Source organism: Protopterus annectens, chromosome 6.part0 (genome assembly GCF_019279795.1).
Source record: "Protopterus annectens isolate FY-2018-M chromosome 6.part0, PAN1.0, whole genome shotgun sequence".
Taxonomy (NCBI): Eukaryota; Metazoa; Chordata; order Ceratodontiformes; family Protopteridae; genus Protopterus; species Protopterus annectens.
The window spans coordinates 1,578,028,062-1,578,050,017 of NC_056737.1; the positions used below are offsets into that span (position 1 = coordinate 1,578,028,062).

Sequence of the window (21,956 nt, forward strand, 5' to 3'; positions counted from 1 at the left end):
CTTACTTGTGTTTGAAAATAATATAACAATAAAGATTTATTATGGAAAAAAAAATAAATGTTATCCATCTATCACTTTCAAATGTTAAGTCACAAAAACTCTTTTTCCTTGCATGTGTAAAAGATTGAATTTCTTAAGCTTTAAAACCCAGAACAGTTACCAGAATTGTCCCACACACATCTATTAGTGTCATTTTTTGTGTTATTCCCACAGTTATCTTCTTTTTTAACAGTTTTATTTAGTTTGTTGCTGCTCTCCTTTCTTGCTTGCTGTCACTGCTGCTTGATTTTTAGTTACTGTATTATCTGCTGCCACAAAACCCAGACCCCTTCTCAGTTGCTATTTTCCTCTTTTACTTAGTCATTGCTGAATACATTTTTACTGCTGTGTTCTCTGCTGACACCTCTCCTGGTTCCTTTTCCACATCATCCACACTTCTGAAAAAGTTAGCAGTCAATTTAATCCCATGAAGCAGCAGAACTGTCACCAGGATCATCCTGCTCGATTATTTTTAACATAACCTCATCTGCAAGTCCTCCTGACGCCAATTCTGTTATCTGCAACACTTCACTCACTCGTTCATTCACTTCCTTCTCCAAAAGGGCAGCTAATTGCTGCTCATTTGTAACATCCACCACACAGGGATCTTTATTTACATTCTGAATTTCCATATTGGGCAAATTTTTCTCCAAATTCTCACTTTTCACCTCCAAACGTTCCATAACTTTTCTGTCCTCCTCCGTGTTGCTGCTTCCTTTAGGCATTTTACTTCCTTCTTTCTTATTTGCTGGCCCTGAATTAACTGCATGAAGTAGCAGTTCCCTCTTGTCCATGTTAAGAGGATTTCTTGGAGCAGAGTTGTACAGTGAAGATTCTTCCTGTAGAGATGATCCAGGAAGTCTTAGTCTTTTCAGCCTGGTGAGGTCACAGTAGAAGGTCCAGGCTCAGACCATTTTCACCTCAGCCAGAATCTACACAGTTCTCTTTCTTTGCTTGAGTGAATGAGTATTGGAGTGGACTGAGAAGTGTCCTGGACTGTCATGTTGTGGACTTCTTGTTGGCGTCAGACCATTATCATTGGGCTGTACAATAATGGATGATTTCCATAGTTCTTTATGTGGGCCTTTACTTCCTGTGGCAGAACCTGTCACAACTACTGATGGCAGATATTTGACTTACTGGCCTGTGAGCATACCTGTCTACCTTCCTTGTTTAGGGAATTAAATCCATGAAAGTGTGGCTTCACATTAAGCAGCTCGAGCTATGGTAGAGGTGAAGACAGTATTTGCCATAAAAGCTGTGAAAGAGGAGTAAAACCAGACCTCTTCCTACTCTGGGCAGACAGTTAGGCCATGGTGTGGTAGTTGAAGAAGCAGGTTATTTTGAATTAACATCCCTTATGCCAGAAAGGCTGTGTGGATCTTGCAGTGAGCTATTGTCTGGGGCATTATTCTGATAGCTGTTCACATCCCAGGGAATTTGACTGCACTGGCAATGGTCTTGGTGCATTTTATGCCCACCCTTCAGCCAAGGATAGAGGAATGTTACTTTGAGATCTTCTCGCATTTTTGTCACAAAGGAAGGCGCTGTCTTCCTTCCGTATTGCTTTATTCAGCAATTGAAGGGAGATGATGGTGGACATATACTCTCTCCCAGTCCAGGAAAATTAATGCATGCCTTTCCACTACTTTGTCAGTCTGTACCTTAAAACAAAATCTAGAGAAGAAACCATGACTTATTGTTATCCAAGTGTAGTTGAGAAAAATGTGGTCTCAGATTCTTGGATACTTAGCATTACTGGAAGCTGCTCCTCTACATCTCAGTTCCTTGGTATTACAGAAGAGGTTTGCAGTGCAAGGCAAGGAAATCCACTTCAGCTGAGGTGACAGCTAGCGCTACTTAAAGATCTGCTTTCTCATTTAGTCTCCTTTTACTGGATCTCCAAGCAGGTGCTTGGGAGGTGATGCTAATTGCAATAAACCTTCAATTTGCCAGACATTTTCCCCTAAATTTGAAGAACCTCCATGGCTGGAAAGGATTATCTTGACACCTCTTTCATTTCATTTACAAATCGGTATGAATTGGACAGCTGCATGACTTTGCTCTCAGCTGCTCCATGGTCATTGTGCATGTCTCTGGCATCTTTGCACATCATGTCTGGGGCAGAGTAGGAGTGCTTTAAAGGGGCTGTACATCTTCACCTGCCTTTAAAAGTGTCCCTTCCTCCTTGTGACTTAAACTTTGTGATTGCCAGGCTAATTGTTCAGTTCAGAGTGGCAGGTTCAGCATCTTGAAAGTTTCTTTTTAAGGACATTTTTTTCTGGAAACCATCAGCTCTACCTGTAGGCCTTCCAACCAGCAGGCCACCATTTATAGTGAGCCCTGTGTAATCTTGTACATAGATTGGGTGTCCCATAGAACTAATTTGTGCTTTCTTTAAAAAAATGTATCGTAAATGTCCCTGATGTTCTTCATCTCACATTGCTGCAGTCCTTACATATGGGTAGTCCGCTGTCCTCGGTCGGCCCAAATACCAAAGTATTAGGCTGACGTCGGTCAAGGCGCTTAAAACTGACATCAGGACGTCAGGGTACAAAAGCGCATGACCGACGTCATTTCCTCAGTCTTTTTTGCCGCATGGTCCGATGCAGAAGCAGCGTTGCAAGTACCGTTCGGCGTTCTGAAATTTTTCGAATTCGGAGTTTCAGACCGAATCCAAGTTGGCTAAGTACCCCGTTGGGGAATATTTTGGTTTTTTCTTGCTTCAGTGTTTTACGGATGTCAGAAAAAGTGAATAACTGTATTTCTTGTGGGAAACAGATACCGCATAGGGATTATCATTCTTTGTGTATTCCTTGTTTGGGGCCTGAGCACGGCGTTGTTGGGTGTCGCTTTTGTGCTAGGTTCAGTAAACGCACTATTAGCGAAGGTTAGATTGTGCTAGGCTGGTCTTTGGGAAGCGGTGCAATTATAATATGCCGTCGGATTCTCCGGCGCCCGCTTCTGCGAAGAAGCGCAAAGACAAAGCAGTTAAACCCAGGCAAGATGAGTCGTCCGTTCAGGACGCCGGTTCTTTAGAGGCTTCAGTGGAACCGGTGGTTCCGACGGAGACTTCTCTGGAGTCTCAGGGGGAGACTTTGATTTTGCAGGAGGTGGTCTCTCAGGAGGCAGGTCAGGCTGAAGGGGCTTCTCAAGTTACTGTACTCCCCTCCCTTCCTAGGGTGGTTAGGCCTTCTCCTTCTGTTTCCAAGCCTTCTCCCAGAGGCAGGCCAGTTTTAGCTTCTGTTGGTGTCACTCCTAGTTCAGCAGGGTCTGTGCCTAAGAAGCACATGCTTAAAATGGCAGAAGATTTGATTACTCTGATTAGAGGTTCTTTGCCCCTCCTGATAAGAGGCCTAGGGTGGAGCCAGAGTTGGGAAGTTTTGAGCAGGCTTCGGATGTTTCAGAGTCTTCAGCTGAAGACTTGCAGGAGTACTCTCCTTATTCTGATTCTGATGCAGATGATTCCACTCCTTCTGCTTCTCCTCCAGAGGATTTTTCTTTTTCAGAGACACTTCATTCTATGAGGGAACATTTTAAGTGGGAAGGTCAGGACTTCTCTGATTCTCGGAAAAGGCTTAGGGAATTTTTGCTGTTACCCCAGCATAGGCCCTTGGCTATATACCCCCTGTTCTGGACGTTGTGGAAGATGTGTTTGCAGAGGCTTCACTTAATCCTGATTCTCTGCCTCCTGCTCCTGTTAAACCGGATAGGTATTACAGGGTGCCTGAGGCTCATAAATATCTTTATAAGAGTCCTAGGGCGGACCCAGAAACTATTAGTCAGGGACCTAAGGGTGTCAAGGCCTCTGTTGTAAAAAATCCGGTTCCTCTAGATAAAGAAGCCAGAGCTTTGGATAGATGGGGAAAGAAGGTCTATACATCTTCTACCTTAGCTATGAGGGCTTTGAATTGCCAGTTTCATATGTTGAAATATCAAAACTTTCTTCTTTCTCAATTGAAGTCTAAGGTGGATGCTCTGGCGGAAGGCATTGAGTGTAAAGAATTACAAGATTTGGTGCATGTCTCTGAACAGGTGGGTAAGCATTCATTACAGTGTGGTTTTGATGCTGTGCAGGCCTCGTCTAGGGTGGCTGCCACTGGCTCAGTTCTTCGCAGGCACGCCTGGCTGAAGGATCAGAATTTATCTGACCATGTTAAGACAAGGATTTTGGATGCTCCTTTGCAGTCTGATGTGTTGTTTGGTTCACCTGTGGAGTCAGTCTTGAAGAAAATGGAAGACAAGGCTAAGTCTATGCAGGCTGTTAAAGATTTTTGCAAGTTCAGCCTCGAAATTTAGTAGGAATTGGCCTGCTAAGGGGTGGGCGTATCCTTCTTATGATTCTCAGTCTAGGGGTAGATCTAGACGTGGTAGGGGCAGAGCTCAGAGTTCTTTCAGACCTAGAACAGGGAGTTCACCTGCACAATCTTCGGGTGAGGGCAGGGGCCAGTCCTTTCGTAAACAGGCCCAATGACCTACTTTTTCAGCTGCCAGTTCCTTCTTGCCTGGCAGCACCTTTGGGAGGAAGGTTGGCACTCTTCAAGGAAAATTGGATGTTGATTACCCAAGACAAATGGGTATTGGATATCATACACCAGGGTTACAAGTTTTATTTCCATACCTTGCCTCCTTTCAAAGGCATGCCGGACGTTCCTCCTCAGCAAAGACTAGAGGCTCACAAACAAATTTCTCTACTACTTCAAATAGGGGCCATACAACAGGTCCCTCTGCCAGAAGTGGGCCTAGGATTTTATTCTCGCCTGTTTCTAGTACCAAAGAAAGGAAACACGTGGAGACCAATTTTGGATTTATCTATCCTCAACACATATCTGGACATTCCCAAGTTCAAAATGTTGGCGTTACAACAGCTTTTACCTCTGCTGGGCAAAGATCACTGGATGGTGACTCTGGATCTCAAGGAGGCTTACCTTCATGTTCCTATCAGGCCCAGTTGCAGGAAGTATCTGCGTTTTCGGGCTGGGACTTCACATTATCAGTTCTCTGCATTGCCCTTTGGCTTATCTACTGCGCCCAGAGTGTTCACGAAGGTTCTGGCTCTAGTGGTAGCTTTCTTCAGGCTAAGAGGAATACAAATCTATCCTTATTTGGACGATTGCCTGATTCTGGCCCAAGAAAGGACGAACTTCTTCATCATTTACAGTATGTGATGGCAGTGTTAAGATGCCTGGGGTATTCTGTGAGCGAAATAAAGCCCAGTCTAGTACTCTCTCAGGACATGTGCTTTCTGGGTGTGAGACTGAATACAGCATCCCAGATGGCCTTTTGACCCCGGACAAACAAAAGAATCTTTCTCTTTACTTCCACCAATTGTCTCGTCAGTCCAGGCTGACTGCAAGGACAGTCCTTCAAGCCTTGGGGTTCATGGCATCTTGTATTCTGGTACTTCCCAATGCCAAACTGCATATGAGGAAGCTACAATGGTATCTCAAGAATGTATGGACACAGCACTGCCAAGATTTGGACACTGTCATTCAGATAATACCTTGCATTCAAAAGGAATTTTTGTGGTGGGCTCAGGAATGTCACCTAAACAAGGGACTCTCTGTGACCCGGCCAGAGGCGAGTCAGATTTTAACGACAGATGCCTCAGACAAAGCTTGGGAGCTCATCTACATGGAAAATGGGTACAAGACACGTGGCCTGCCAGACTTCAACATCTACATATCAACTTGAAGGAGATGTTAGCAGTCCAATTTGCATTGATAGCTTTCAAGGATTTACTTCTTCCAGGGCAGGTGTTGATTCAAACAGACAACACAACTGTCATGTGGTACATCAACAAGCAAGGGGAACATTCTTATCCTCTATGCAGACAAGCAATGATTTTGTGGGAGACTGCTCTCAGTTTACAGCTAAATCTTCAGGCAAGGTTTCTGCCAGGAGCACAGAACTCCTTAGCAGATGTGTTGAGCAGACAAATTATGGATCCCCACGAGTGGAAATTGGATCCTCATGTATTTCAGAGATTGACAGTGTTATGGGGAACTCCAGACATAGATCTGTTCGCTTCTCCACTAAATTACCAGCTGCCAAAGTTTTGCACAAAAAGGTTTCATCCCACAGCTTGGAAAGTGGATGCTCTCTCATTCAATTGGAGCAATCTTCACGTGTATGCCTTTCCACCTCTGCTTCTCCTCCCAAAGGTACTCCTGAAGGTCAGACAGGACAAGCCAAACATGATTTTAATAGCTCCAGATTGGCCTCGACAGCACTGGTACCCATTACTGAGAAGTCTGGTACGGGAGCCTCCATGGCCTTTGCCTTCGATTCCTCACCTGCTGTCTCAGAACAGTCATTTACTCAATGTCAAACTTCATTCTCTACATCTGACAGCCTGGCATATTCTGTTTTAAACCCTGGAGGGTCTCAGCTTCCACAACAAGTTTTGAATGTTATTTTGGAGGCCAGAAGGCCTAGTACAAGGAAAGTTTATGCAGATAAATGGAGGAGATTTTTATTTTGGAGTACAGCAAAGGACTTTGATGTTTCTAAACCTAATTTAAGTGTTGCTTCAATACCTTACTGAGTTATTGGACAAAGGTTTGTCCTTCTCCTCTATAAAGGTTCATGCTGCAGCAATTTCTGCTCACTATGACTGTGACCCACCATTATTTTCTCAGCCTTTGTTTAAGCAATTCCTTAGAGGGGCAAAGAATATAAGACCCCACGTAGAGCTCCTACTCCTGCTTGGGATCTCAATTTTGTGTTGGAGAAACTCACTCTACAACCTTTTGAGCCTGCAGCATCTGCAGAGTTGAAATATTTATCATGGAAGACTGCTTTTTTGTTGGCCATTACCTCTGCGAAGGGTTTCTGAATTACAGGCCCTTATGGCAGTTGAGCCTTTCTTAATTTTCCACAAGGATAGGGTGTCTTTGCGTACTAACCCTTCTTTTATGCCTAAAGTGGTTTCTAGTGTGGCTTTAAACCAAACTATTCATTTGCCTACTTTTTATGCAAAACCCCAAAATAAAGGGGAAAGGATTTTGCACACTTTGGATATACACAGACAGTTGCGATATTATTTGAGCAGAACTAAAGGGTTCAGGCAGTCTCAGCAGTTGTTTGTTTCTTTTGCTTTGGGTTCTCAGGGCAAACCTGTTTCAAAACAAACTATTTCTAAGTGGATTGGTTTTGTATTGCTTTCTGTTATTCCCATCATGGTAAGGAAATTCCAGCTGGGATTAGGCCTCATTCCACTAGGGCTACTGCCACTTCTACAGCTTTTTTTAAGGGGGGTGGCTACTAAAGATATTTTGGAAGCAGCTACTTGGAGTTCAGTGCATACTTTCTCTAAGCATTACTACCTTCCACTTTACTCTAAATCTAGGGCTGGATTTGCCACTGCAATTTTACAGGGCATTTTGGCAGCTCCTAATGCTTTATAGTTTTGCCATCCTCCCTTACCTCTGCTTTGGGATTCTACCCATATGTAAGGACTGCAGCAATGTGAGATGAAGAACATAGTACAGTTTTGTACCTACCATAAATGTAGATGTTCGAAGATCCACATTGCTGCAGTCAACCCTCCCTCCTTCCCTCTGTTGTTGAAGGTGGTGGTGGGGTTTGTGTTGTACATATTGTAAATATGGTTAGTGCGGTGGTTGGTTAGTTTTGCTGGTTTTGGCTTTGGCCTTTCTTGTTAGGGCCTTCTGACATCTGGGGCAAGAAAAGACTGAGGAAATGACGTCGGTCATGCGCTTTTGTACCCTGACGTCCTGATGTCAGTTTTAAGCGCCTTGACCGACGTCAGCCTAATACTTTGGTATTCGGGCCGACCGAGGACAGCGGACTACCCATATGTAAGGACTGCAGCAATGTGGATCTTCGAACATCTACATTTATGGTAGGTACAAAACTGTACTTTTTCTTTCTGGGGCCAAAATCTGGAGAAATGAGTTATAAAAGGGAGAGGGAGAGAGCCATGCATAGCTTAAAAAACAACCCCCAGTTCATGGTTTATGTGAGTCTTTGCCTCAGAATAGGGAGGGTCTTGAAGATGTGCAGACCCTTTCCAAATGGATGACTAACTGCATTGTCTTACATCATGAGGAGACTAAATGCTAAGTGAGTGGTCACTTTTCCAGATAGTGACGCTGCTTCCAGTTCTTGGCTTCATAAATATCTACATTGCAGTAGTTTCTGCTAAGGCACCCTTGCTGTTCATCGGTTCATAGGTAGGTAGTAGGTTATCGGCCCAAGGGCCTACGTAAGCATAGCCAGCAAGGTACCATAGCTTACGCCACCCAAGAAAGTTATTTTCCTGTGCCACTGTCCAGCAGAGACACAGAAGTGATCCCCGGGGTGTATTTCCCATTTCCCATCCACTCATCAAGATTTTTCTTGAAGAGTGCTAATGAAGAACTTTGCTTGAATAGATGGGTAGCTTGTTCCAGAGTATAGGAAGTCTCTGGGACAGGAGTCTATCCCTCAAGCGTGTCCTGTTCATTGTGGTGACAAGGTTTAGGTCCCTAGAAGCGTGTAGCTTGGAGGGATTGGGATTTCTTTAGGTGTAGCATGTCCAACAGCTCTGGGTTTGACATAGCTTTATATGTTAGGCAGAGATCACCTTGGAGTAGGCGATGTGGTACGGAGTAAAGCTGGAGTTTTTTGAGGCAGTCAGTGTAGGGCATTTTTTTGAGGCTAGTAATCCTCTTTGTGAGGTACTTCTGTGGCCTTTCCAGCTGCTGCAGATGTCTTATGAGGTACATTCCAAAAGGAGCTTTGTACTCTATAATGGGTCTAATGAGTGACGAGTAGAGGGGAACAATGACCTTGTTTTTCCTGGATGAGAACCCTTTTATGATGAGGTGTGCCACGTAGAAGGACTTTCTGACTACTGTGGCGATGTGACTATCAAAGAAGAGACTACTGTCCACCTGGGTCCCAAGGTCTCTTATCACGCATTCGGTGTTAAGTAGATTGCTGTCTGTGTAGTAGTTCATGGGTACAGAGTTTTTACCAAAAGGGATGACGCTGCACTTTTTGGCATTGAGCTTGAGGCCATGGCTCTGACACTAGGCATCTGTCTCAGTGAGGCACTTCTGTAGGATGTCCACATCATTTGGGGACTTGACTATGGCTCCTAGTTTGTAGTCATCTGCGAACTTAGTCAGCCAGAGGCCTTCTGTGTTAGCCTGTACTTCAGAGAAGTAGATAACAAATACTGTTGATTTACATCTTCACAAGGTGTTGTATAATGTCACTGGAGCAACAGGTAGATTGCTCCGCCTTTGGTGCAGAAGGCTATGGGTTCTATTCCCACACCAGGTAGCTTGATGGCTGGCACTGCAGTGAAGTATAGTGGGGGTTGCACTCATGACGGTGTCATCCTTTGGATGAAATGTTAAACCAAGAATCCTTTTCCCTACGTTTGTTATAGCTCAGATGGATTAAATGATCCCAAGGCACCTTTTGAAAAGAGTAAGGGATCCTTTATATACAGAAAGCACTCTCATTTACAATGCATCATATTTACAGATGTACAAATATAAAGATACACAAATATATTTACACATATTCATAACTTCTTTATAATCATAATAAATTGTTAACCCTATTAGAACCCCCCACTCCTTTTTCCATAACCACCATGTGATTTTACGGAATATCCATTTACCATTAAACATAATTGTATTTATTCTTTCATTCCATATAACCCGTATGACAGAAATAACCTTTTATCTATTCTTTTAACATATTCTTTACTTTCTAGTCTTATAATACCAATATTTAATCATATCCATGTTTATTTTATCTTCTACTTTTATATCTTTAAAAAATCATATTTATATTTTTGGAAGTCTTTTTTTACATAGTTTTTGCCATATCCTTTTTTACTGTTTTACAAAACACACTGCGGTGGTGGTGGTGTGGTAGCGTTGTCGCCTCACAGTTAGACATTGCCCGTTCGATTCTCAGAGCGTCTTCTGTGTGGCGACATGCGTGAATGGGCGTTCCTTCGTTGAAGGTTGTGCGTTAGGCCGGGCAAGCCAGCACGTAAAAATCTACTGCCAATCATTAGCGGACCGGAGTTCCGCTGTGGCGACCCCTAACCGGGAATGACAGGACAAACTATCAACCCATCTACCTGTCACCCTAGGCGTCCCCAGGGCTCCATACTAGGACCCCTTCTTTTCTCTGTCTGTATTAATGACCTTCCCACTGTCATCCCAAATGCTACCTCTATCCAATATGCGAATGACTCCACCTTGATTTGTTCAGCCACCTCCCTGGCAGATCTAATGACATTAACCCAGAATACTTTCAGTATAGTTGAAAACTGGCTCTCTAACCCTCAGCTGATATTAAACCCTGACAAAACAAAGTTGCTTCTTTTCTCCCCCACTTATAAGTCTTCCTCACTACTCTTTACCATAAAATCTAATAATGTTACCATTATTTCCCAAGATGCGCAAACCAAACTCTTAGGCAACACAATAGTCAACACCCTCAAATTTGATGATATTGTCAATCAAACTGTCAAAGCCATTAATAAATAACTTGGCTCCCTCTATATGATCAAACCTTTCCTTACTCCATTTGCTAGGACTGCTATTGCTCATTCCCATCTACTCCACTCTTCTCTGTGCCTCCCGTCTACTCGCTAATTTGAACAAATCTGCTCTTAGCAAACTCTCCAGATGTTATAATCATATTGCTAGATTTGCAACAAGCACAGCCTGTAGGACCCACCACTGTCACAACCTAAATCTTCTGGGTTGGCTAGACCAGCTTATAATTGCCCATAAAGTTCTCAACCACCCTGATAATATGCCTGCACTTAAAAATATCATTAACCCTTATAGCAACCTGAGGTCACTTTGCTCTTCTAATAAACTACTGGTTCAAACTTCCAAAATCAGCAACTCTGCTGGGGACTCTGTTTGCTAACTCTGTTGGCAAAACTTGGAACTGTCTTCCTGCTGATCTTACTGTTGAACCCTCTCTTACTCAGTTAACTCACTGGCTATGTCCTTGTTCCAAATCCAGCTAGATCCTCCTTTATAGTCTGTAATCATGTTACATTGCCTAGTCAATTTGTCAACACTATTTTAAAAATGTATGATTATATTACCTGCTTGCTCAACTGGAGCCGGTAAACTGTATGGAACTTGCAATCATTTGGGGATTTTTACTGTATGTTCTACCATGGAGCTTTTCTCCCCGGGTCTCCGCTGAAAATCCGACATGTATCCAGTCGGACTATCCTGGTCAACAAATAATAAATAAAATAAATTTTCATTTTCCTTTTTCCTTGTGTTCATGGTTTCATAAGTTAATAGCTAAGTTACTAGGAGAATTTTATCAGTAGAACATTCTAAGCCTAGCCAGTGCTACTCCCGAAGGTGGGAATGAAACACTGTACCATATGTCTGTGAGTCGCACCTTAACCGTTATACCAACCCCAAATCATTAGCTGTATATATTCTTGTTCATACATTTCCTTTTTTTTTTTTTTTATTTTGTACTTATCCCTTTACCTTTTCTTTTATTTTTTTTATTTTTTTTTTTAATTTCTTACCATTTTACCAGCATAATTTATTTATTTTGTTACCTCCCAATTTGTCTTCTTCATCACTGATTTCAGAACCTTTGTCTGTGTCCTCTCTTTTTTTCTTGGCTAATTTTTCTTCTATTTCTACTACTTCTATCATTTATTTTCTTTGTTCATTGTCTTTTTTCTTTTTCTTTTTGCTTACTCTTATTTTCAGTTTTGCAGTCCATGCGTAAATGTCCACTTTTGTGTTACATTTGTAATATTTCAATTCACATTTTTTGCATCTCCCATTTCCCCACAAATATAACATTTACTTTTTATCACGGTTACTTATTGGTGCAGCGGTAGTGTTGTTGCCTCACAGCAAGAGGTTCTCCTGTTCGATTCTCGGCTGGAGTGCCTTCTGTGTGGAGTCTGCATGTCCTCCCCGCGGTCAAGTGGCATTCAAAAGACATGCGTGAATGGGTGTGCCTTCACTGAAGGTTGGGCATCGGGCTGGTAACTCGGCACCATAAAAATCTACTGCCAATCATTAGCAGACCGGAGTTCCGCTCTGGCGACCCCTAACCGGGAAAAGCCGAAAAGACAAACAAACAACATCAGCGTGACGGAGACCACTTCTCTGGTCAATCCTACCAGCACTCCTGAAGGGAGGCCCGGCTGTCCTACTCTGGAGGCAGTCGGGGGTCGCTTATCATTGTACCCAAAAGCCTGGCTACATATAACAAACGACAGTTGGGTACAAAGTATAATTTCCAGGGGGTATTTCATACCATTCTCCACCCAGCCTCTTTCCGTCAAAAAAATCCGAGACGTTCCACCCAGTCACATGGGATAAGCAGCAATAGAGGTACACCGATTGCTAGAAAAAAAGAGTCATCCAGCCAGTCCCAGCAGACCAGACAGGATTCGAAACTTACTCAAGGTTCTTTTTTGTTCCAAAGAAAACAGGGGACTGGAGACCCATTTTGGATCTCAGCAGACTCAACCAATTTGTGAGAAAAGAGAGGTTCCGAATGGTCACGCTACAGTCCATACTCCCATTCCTGGGGAAGGACAATTGGATGTGCTTGATCGATCTCAAGGATACCACATAAAGATGGCCAGACCATCCAGAGATCACCTGCGTTTCCGGCAGGGAGCCAATCATTATCAATTCCGAGCTCTGCCCTTTGGTCTCACTACAGCCCCCAGAGTGTTCACCAAGTGCATGGCAGTAGTCACGGCTCACCTAATGCGTCTAGGATTCCAGGTGTTTCCGTATCTAGATGATTGGCTCCTTACCTCCACCACCAGACATCAACTTCTTCAAGCGAGAGAGGCTACTGTGACACTCTGCGATCGGCTAGGCATTACAGTCAGCTTTGAAAAGTCTGCCTTGTTGCCATCGCAGCATATCGTTTTTATAGGGAGAGAACTAGACATGTCAACCACCACCTCTTCGCCTTCCGCCAGAAAGAATTTCTATTCTTCGCCAACACATCATGTCCCTGATATCAAAGAACAGAGCACCAGATGCAGAGGTATTGAAAGTTCTAGGGTTGATGGCGGCAGCTATTTTAGCAATCCCATTAGCAAGGATGCATATGAGAATCCTTCATGGGCTTCTATTCATGAAATGGTCTTACCAAGAACTTCCAATGAGTCACATGATCCTGATAACGAATTCCTGCAAGAAGGATCTTCGGTGGTGGTTGACGTCTCTTCATGTCACAATAGGACGTCCTTTCATGCCCCCCTCCAGTTGCCACTGTGACCATGGATGCTTCCCTGATAGGGGGGGGGGGGGCTTTTCAGGGAAAGACTGCCCAAGGCACATGGACAGATCAAGAATCACATCTGCATATCAGTGTCCTAGAGATGAGAGCAGTACTTCTAGCATTGCAATACTTTCAGGACTCTCTTCCTCTAGGGACAATTGCAATACAGACGGAAAACATGTCAGTGGTCTGGTATCTGAACAAACAAGGCGGGACCAAGTCTTATCCCCTTTGCTGAGAAGCCCTTGGAGTATGGCAGTGGGCACTGTCATCCCAGCGCTTTCTGTTGGCAACGCACATCCTGGGCAAATCCAACGTCATAGCGGCAGACTGAGCAGAGCAATCTTATTGCCCCACGAATGGTCCCTCAAACAAGAGATTGCGAACAGGATCTTCCGCAAATGGGGCCAGCCTTCTTGCTACCTGTTTGCCAGTCACATCAACAACAAATGCAGAAGCTATTTTGCCCTGATTCCCATGCCAGGTCACTCCCTGAGGGATGCTGTTGTCCACGATTGGCCCCAAGGTCTCATCTACGCATTTTCACCGATTCCCCTGATACCCAAATTCTTACAGAAAGCAAAGTCGCTGGGACGGATTATCATCCTTATAGCCCCTCATTGGCCTCGGCAGATTTGGCTCCCCGTTTCTTTACCATCACATTCTGGAAGGTCCATGGATCCTGGACCCAGTTCCAGACTTGTTGACACATTCGTCAGGGGATCTTCATCCAGACACTGAAGCTAACTGCTTGGCTGCTCCAATTCCTCGCATAGCCAGGCTCTATAATCTGCCCCATGACACTAGTCAGATTTTAAACCTTCCACTAGAAAATTGTATCGTAGTAAGTGGAAAAGATTTTCCATTTGGGCTTCTTCCCACAAGCGCCATTGTCTTCTATCTTACAATTCTTGAAAGAAATCTTCATGAAAGGAGCAGCGGCTGCCACGGTGCAAGTGCAATTAGCTGCTATATCTAATTTCCATCTAGAAATTGATGGTTTGAGTATTCTGGCTCACCAATTGTCTAAGGTTTTTCTAAAAGGTTCCTTTCACATAAGGCCTCCAGTGAAGACACCTTATTTCCCCTGGAATTTGAATTTTGTTATCTCGTATCATTCTTTCTCCTTTTGAGCCTGCATCATCTTGTGAACTAAAATTTCCGTCATGGAAAACTATATTCTTAGTAGCCATCACTTCAGCCCGTAGAGTGTCAGACCTCCAAGCCCTATCCATCAAGCCCCCTTATATGGTCTTACATGCTGACAGAGTATCTCTCAGGACAAATCCATCCTTTTTGCCCAAAGTATGTAATCAAGTCATTGAGTTGCCCGTTTTCTTCCCTAATCATACTAACAAATTGGAATATATGTTGCATAAACTTGATGTTCACAGACAACTTAGATTTTATTTGGACAGAACAAAAGACATTAGGAAATCAGATCAGCTCTTTGTGTCTTTTTCTGATGCCAGGAAATGTAAACCAGTTGCTAAAACAAACCCTGTCTAAGTGGCTGTCTGACTGTATCACCTACACATATGCTTGTCATAATATGCCATTGTCTAGTAAGGTAAAGGCTCATTCAGCCAGAGCAGTTTCTACCTCTTCAGCCTTTCAAGCCAAATTACCTTTGGATAACATCTGTGCAGCAGCCACATGGTCTAAACCTCACACTTTTATAACTTATTACAAAGTGGATAGGGCCTCCAGGGACAGGGCTTCATTTGGTTCTACGGTTCTGAAGAGTGTACTTCCGTGAGCCACCCAAGATCAGGGTGCTAGGGACGCTACCCATCAGTGATGAATGAACGGCGAGATTGAACAACTTCACATAAAGAAGTTATGTACTCACCATAACGTTCCATGTGAGTTGTCCCATCTCGCCTTCATTCTCACGTCCCTCCCTCCTTCCCCCTCCTGGCTGGCAGTTGACCTGGAGGCTGTCTTCATCCTGGTTTGTCAATGTGTATTCAATCCTAGGCAGATTAATTATTGTACTTCTATATGGTATGCGGAAAACAAGATCTGAGGTAATTCCAGCAGTGTATTGTGAGATAAGGGTGGGGTCTCGAGCTACTGGAGAACTTTGAGCTTGCTAGTCGGCCGTGTCGGAGCCGAGGATCGGCTCCGAACCCATCAGTGATGAATGAAGGCGAGATGGAACAACTCACATGGAACGTTATAGTGAGTGCATAACTTTTTTTTTTTTTTTTTTTTTTTTTAAACAAGTGAAAGGAATTGCTATGGGGGCTTCTTGCGCCCCATTATATACAAATTTGGTTATGTATTCACTGGAAAAAGGCACATTTTACAGTCTGTGTGGACGAAAAATTGGTCTTTATATTTCGGATACCTATGGACTACGGACAGGTCCATTTGAAGAAGTAGATTCCTTTGTTGCCTATTTGTATAAGACTACTAAGTTTTTAAAGTTTACTTGTTTTCACAGAAGTACAATCAATTGTTCAGACACAAAGATTTGTTGGCTTGATAATAAGTTCGCATTCAACATGTATAGTAAGGCCATATTTAGTACCAGTTACCTACATTTTGACAGTTGCCGCCCCTTTAACTTAAAAGAAGGATTGATCAAAGGGCATTTATTCAGTTTGTCCTGGATGGTTTCAGATGATGATGTTTCACTTCTGAGAGTGAGAGATTGACAGACATGTTTCTGTATAGAAAATATCCTAAAAAAATTATTGTTGGGCATTACTAGAGAGGTCAAAGAAAGAACAATGACTTTTCCACCAATTTTCGGGGTTGGTTTACAACATGACACTAACAAAAGTGTTGACACACCAGACTTCAGTGGTGAACAAAAGCTATTTGAGAGAGCTCTATAGTGGAATACAACAATGGAAATGGAAAATTTAAGGACATCATAAAATGAATTGAAACATTTTTAAGGTGAATGAATTAGAGAAACAATGGTTAAGGTCCTGTGTTGTGTGTTTATTTCTTGGGGTAACAGGTTGTGTTTAGGTAATGAAGAAAGAATTTTTATCAAGCGCCCAACTCAGGGAACTGTCAGAGCAAGTGAGTAGTATACCTAGCCATATGCTCTACCTGTCTAAGCTACTCCTTAGGGGAAAACCCCAAGGGCATACCAACAGAGAATTCATGAGCACAATCGTGAAATCTCCAAGAAAAATGAAAATTAATGCTTTATACAAACCCTCAAAAATGTGCCAAGTTTAAAAAAAATGTATCCTTGAGAATGTATGGATCGATGTGAGAGGTGGAGATTGGGAGAACAATTTGGAATATAGACAGTTCATTTGATGGCTTAGATTGGATGCTTTTAGCCATCCAGGATTAATTGAGTACATTTCTATCAGACCCCAAAAAAAAGTTCTGGTGTGAGATCCAAGTAATCCAAAAGTCAAACACACTGTTGTACGCTAAAAAACGGAATATATTTTAATACAGTAAAGCTTTCGGGTTAACACCCTTCATCAGTACATAACTTCAAATGTATTAAAAAGTCTATAAATAGGGTAACAATCAAGTCACATGATCAGCCAGCCTAATAAAATTATCCATCAATTAAATATTTAAAGAAAAACCTCTAAAATGAGTTATTTTTAGAAAACATGTCTCATTACAATATCCATATAAATTAAATCTGAAAGAATGCATGCCAGTATGTATGTTTACTTATAAAGTAATATGTGAAATAAAATAAAATGAAATGAAATGAAATAAAATAAAACTTGAACTCACTAAATGCACTCCCTCTGTTTTTTGACCAACACGGGCTTCAAGCTAGCAGCTACATTCAACGCATAATATGTTATAGAACATAAATCCGAAATTAGAAGGCAGTCATCAACTAATGCATTAAGCAAACATATTATGGAGAATGAGGGTCATAGTTTTAAGTTCGGAGTAATAAGTGATGTTAAGTTAGGTATGAGGGGAGGAGATGTTAATAATGTGCTAGAGCTCAAGGAATTAGAATGGATCATTAGACTAAATGCAGAGGCACAACCAGGGTTGAAATATATTCCGTTTTTTAGCGTACAACAGTGTGTTTGACTTTTACATTTCTGTCAGCCCTGTTTTAAAGATGAGATCAGCTACATTTTTTATTTTTTATTCTTCTGAATCTGTACCATCATTCACAACAAAGTATATCTTTCTGTCTGATGGTGTCTTCAGTTTGTTAATAGTTGTAAATGTATTATCTGATCTTATTATTTCTTAAATTTTAAGCAGTTACTTTTATAGAAGACATATATTCAGTAGTTATGCAAAATGTTCGGGTTTGTTTATTTTTTTTCCTAATATGTTGTTTTACGTTTTGGCTTTTGGTTAATGTATAATTTATGTTTGAAATTATAAGTGTAATTTTAGAACCTTAAATCTAATGTTTTACAAAGCATTAGCTTTTCTTGTGTATTTCTTTAAATGCTCAACTAAGGTAGGAACACACAGGTATTTAAATCTGAGGTGTGGGTGTTGTATGGTAGTTCAGATAACATCCATGGAGTAAACTGCTTAATGTAATTTATATTGATTATATCCTGTTGGATTTCCAGTTTTAAGTTGTTCAGTTGTGATTTGGACTGGTACAATATTAAAAGTGTCTTCCTTGTGGTCGCATTGTGTACGTCATTGATCCAGGTGCTGCCATGAATCTTATTGTTTATTGTAGATTTTTTCACATTATTTGTTGCAGCTCTGCACTACTCCTTATTGGTTGGTTATTATAAATTTGCGGTGAATAAAATTTAACATGCAGAATGTTTTTTGATCAAAGTTTCATTTAAAGTAACCCTGGAATTTTACTCAAAATACAAACAGTACTGAAAATGATAACCTGACCTGACAATTTTTTCTCTATTAACAGGAAGCGATTTGCAGCTGAGTGAGTCTGGAAGCGACACTGATGATTAAGATAGATTTTCCTTTTAATTTGAGATTATCAGATATTAAACTCTTAAGTCATTATCCTGAATGAAGTTTTAAGTAATCTCAAAAGACTTGAGACATCTGCCTGCCATCAAGGTGAAGGGCTGCCTTAACTGGATTTTTTTTATAATGGAGCCACTGGAGAACATTCCAGGATAGTGGGAAATAACTGAATTTATATTAAAATTGTGTCTTTGTGTTATTCATTAATTTTGATAGTACTTAATCCTTCAGGACTACTGCTAAATTGTGCCTCTTCATAGCATTTGAAACCTTTGAAATGGAAAAAACTTATTTTAATAAAATTACTGCAGTTTAATGTATATTCATGTTCAGTACACAAGTAGCCGATTAGACATACCATCAGTTGGGTCAACACACTAAGCTTTTAGTAATTGTTTCTAGGGCCTGTGTTTATGTGGTTACATAGTAATTGAAAGCCCCTGTAACTACCGTGTGATTTTATATATATATATATATATATATATATATATATATATATATATAAATATAGTTTCACTTCATATCGTCGAAAGCTCATTTCATCGAATTTCAAAACCGTGCAGGGGGGCTTGCCCCCCTGCATAAACATAGTAAAAACTCTGTGGGATGTTATTTCTAGTTGCGTTGTAGTTTTCAATGATTTGAGATTCGATTTTATGAGTTTTCGATGATTTGGTCTCGTTTTGAAATTTGATGAAATGAGCTTTCGACAATATGAAGTGAAACCATATATATATATATATATATATATAAAGATTTACTCCTGATATCTTCAGCCCAGTAGTGATGTAATAAGTTAAATAGTTTTCTTCATTTTCTGTCTAAGTGGAGGAAATATTTGCCTCTGTGAGCTGTATTAGTCTACAAATAATTAGCACTCACCCATTTAACTGTTTTATGAAGCACTTTATTTTGACGCAAGTTTTACATTCAAAAGTAATAGTAGTAGACCCCCCCCACACACACACACTTAGGACTCTAGAAGATGTTGCTGTGCTTAGAGGTAAGATTGTGAACATGAAGAATATGTGATATTGTGGGATTTCTGCGATAAATGTTTTGCCATAAGCTGCAAGGGGCAAATGTTTCTTCAGGCAGCTTCAGTGGGTTTCCATTTTCTTTATGTAGTCCAGTATCCTGCTCTGCCGTTTCACCATGTTATGGAAAACTGTTCCCACTTTAAACTTTTTCTTAGTTACATACCAGTCTAATGACCACTGAGACCTTTATAAGCGTAGCCATGTAACCCAAATGTATCTGTCCCACAGGTTGTTTTGCTTTAGATGTTTTAAGTTGGTATATATTAGGACTGCTGCCTCTGTTCAGCAGAGACCTTAGATAGACTAGGTGGTGGATTCCCAATTCCCCATCAGTGGTCCACATTATGCTTGAAAAGGGTAGAGGAGGGCTATGCTTCAAATGGATGGGAAGACTTTTCCAGAGAATGGGAATTCTGAGATGCATTTCTGTACATCCAACATGTCCTATTTAAATTGCAAGCAAAGTTTAAATCCTTGAATCTAGTAGTCTTGATACTGTTCATTTTGTGGCTATGCAAAAGGTCCATCAAGGATAGACCCAAGGATTCCTTGTATGTCAGGCATAAATTGCCTCTCCGCAATCTATAGGAAACAAGAGTATAAGGAAAGAGCTTTGAGGTGATCTGCATAGGGCACTGTGCTTACTTTCTATATTTTTATTGTGAGGAACCTCTGTGGACATTACAGTTGTTGCATGTGCCTTGTCCCAGGTACTTGTAGCTGTTAACTTACTCCACTGTTTTACTTTCTGTCCCAATTCTTAACTTTTAATGATTTCCCCCATTTACTTCATTGCAATGGTTTTATCTTTAGTCAGTTTCATCCACTGTGCTTTCAGTTTTGCATTCCATTCCCCTATCCTTTGCTGAAGTTCTTGTTCAGAGTCTGCCTGCCTGTAATGTCTCATTGTCTGCATACAGCAACTGTGTTGATCTGTCCCTCTGACACATGCTAATGTAGTCCATCACCAGTATAAACCACAGTGGGCTCTGATGGGTGTGTTATATTCAATGATGGATCTGATGAAGGCTGAGTATAGTCGCACAATGACTTTTCTGGACCTAGATGCCATGTCCTTGTAAGTTGAGTGACACAGAATGAGATTTTTACTGCCTTAGATATATTTTGTTCAAAATAAGGTATTTCTTGGGGAACAGCTGGTGGAGAGAGTAGAGTGAAGTTGGAGCTGAATTTGTCAGCCAGAAGAATGGCTATATCTCCTAAATCCATTAATGTGGCTCCATTTATTTACCAGCAGTTCAGAACACTGTTGTGTGCTACTTTTGAGGTTTCAGACATAGCGGAAGAAGACCTTATGGTTGTCCATTTTTTGGGGTGTATCTTTACCTCAAAATTTGCTTTGCTGGATTTAATTAATTTTCCAAGTCTATGTAGTTTAATGATAGGTTACTCTCTACGTGAGTCACCAAATCCGTGACCACTGTGTCTACTTTTAGGGGTGTTTTACTGATGAGGTAGTTTCTTGGGGTGGGAGACTTCCAAAAAGTACTGTTATGCATTTCTTGGCATTGAGTTTTAAACTGTGGCTTTGACGTTCATCATTTGTCTGTGTTAGATCTTCCTGTAAAATGTTAATATCTTGGTGGGGTTTCTTTGGTTGCTGCCAGCTTGCAATCGTCTGCAGACTTGGTAAGTCCAAGGCACTTGACATAGGCTTTGACTTCCGAGAAGTATATGCCAAAGAGGAGCAGACCCAACACAGAGGCCTAGGGGATTCCACTGGTAACCGGCCTCTCTGGAGGTGGCCTCTCCAGTCCTAATCTTCCGGGTGCTATCTGTAAACCAGCTGGCTATCCAGTGGTTACATAATAGTTAATGCCTAATTACATGAATTTGTTTGTGGTGCCCGAGTGAGATATTACTTCAAGTGCCTTAGCTAGGCAGTACACACCATTTTCTACTCATACATTGCCTTGGTGACATTCTCAAAGAAGTCCAGCAGATTGATTAGGCTTGACCTGCCTGTAATGAAAGCAACTTCTTTTGAGTCTAGTGTCTGAAGGCTTTCTATGCCATTGTTTATCATTTCCATGGTAATTCATTTCATGGCTTTGTATATGAGATGAGTCAAACTGATGGGTCTGTAGTTCCCGGGATCCGTTGATGGCCCACCCTTGTGCAGAGCAATGACTATTACGGTCTTCCGTTTGTGTGGCACAGTTTGTTCAGAAGTTGTGTCTGAATAGTGACTCCAGTAGCCCTGATAAGTCATATTTAAGGCTATTTTGGAGGGATCATGGGATATTATCATTGCCCACTGAAGCTGTATTCTTGGCCTTAGAGAGTGCTTTTAAGTCCTACTCCATACTGACAGTTGGAGGGGTTATGTTACATGGTATTTCCTGGGGGGGTAAAGTTGGAGCTGAATTTGTCAGCCAGAAGATTTGCTATATTTCTTGGATCCATAAACATGGCTGCATTTATTTATCAGTAGTTCAGCACACTATTGTGTGCTGCCTTTGAGATTTTGGACATGGCTGAAGAAGGCTATATGGCTGTCCTTGGCTTGGGGCTCTATCTTTACCACAAAATGTGCTTTATTGGATTTAATTAGTTGTCCATTCAGTTTGATGAGAGAGGTTTTTATCATTTTTGGTGATACACTTCCTAATTTTAGGTATGATTTTTTTTTCTTTTGTTGTACAACCTGTTTAA

General features: G+C 41.5%; 1 protein-coding gene across 1 annotated transcript in view; it reads left to right on the forward strand.

Moving 5' to 3' along the window:
- EAF2 (ELL associated factor 2) overlaps positions 1-18,556 on the forward strand; it is a 315,228-nt gene extending 296,672 nt beyond the window's left edge. Inside the window, exon 6 of the mRNA XM_044075022.1 lies at positions 18,176-18,556. Within this exon, the coding sequence (XP_043930957.1) occupies positions 18,176-18,222 (47 nt within the window). The 3' untranslated portion in view covers positions 18,223-18,556. The remainder of the gene's footprint in view (positions 1-18,175) is intronic.
- The last annotated feature ends 3,400 nt before the right edge of the window (positions 18,557-21,956 follow it).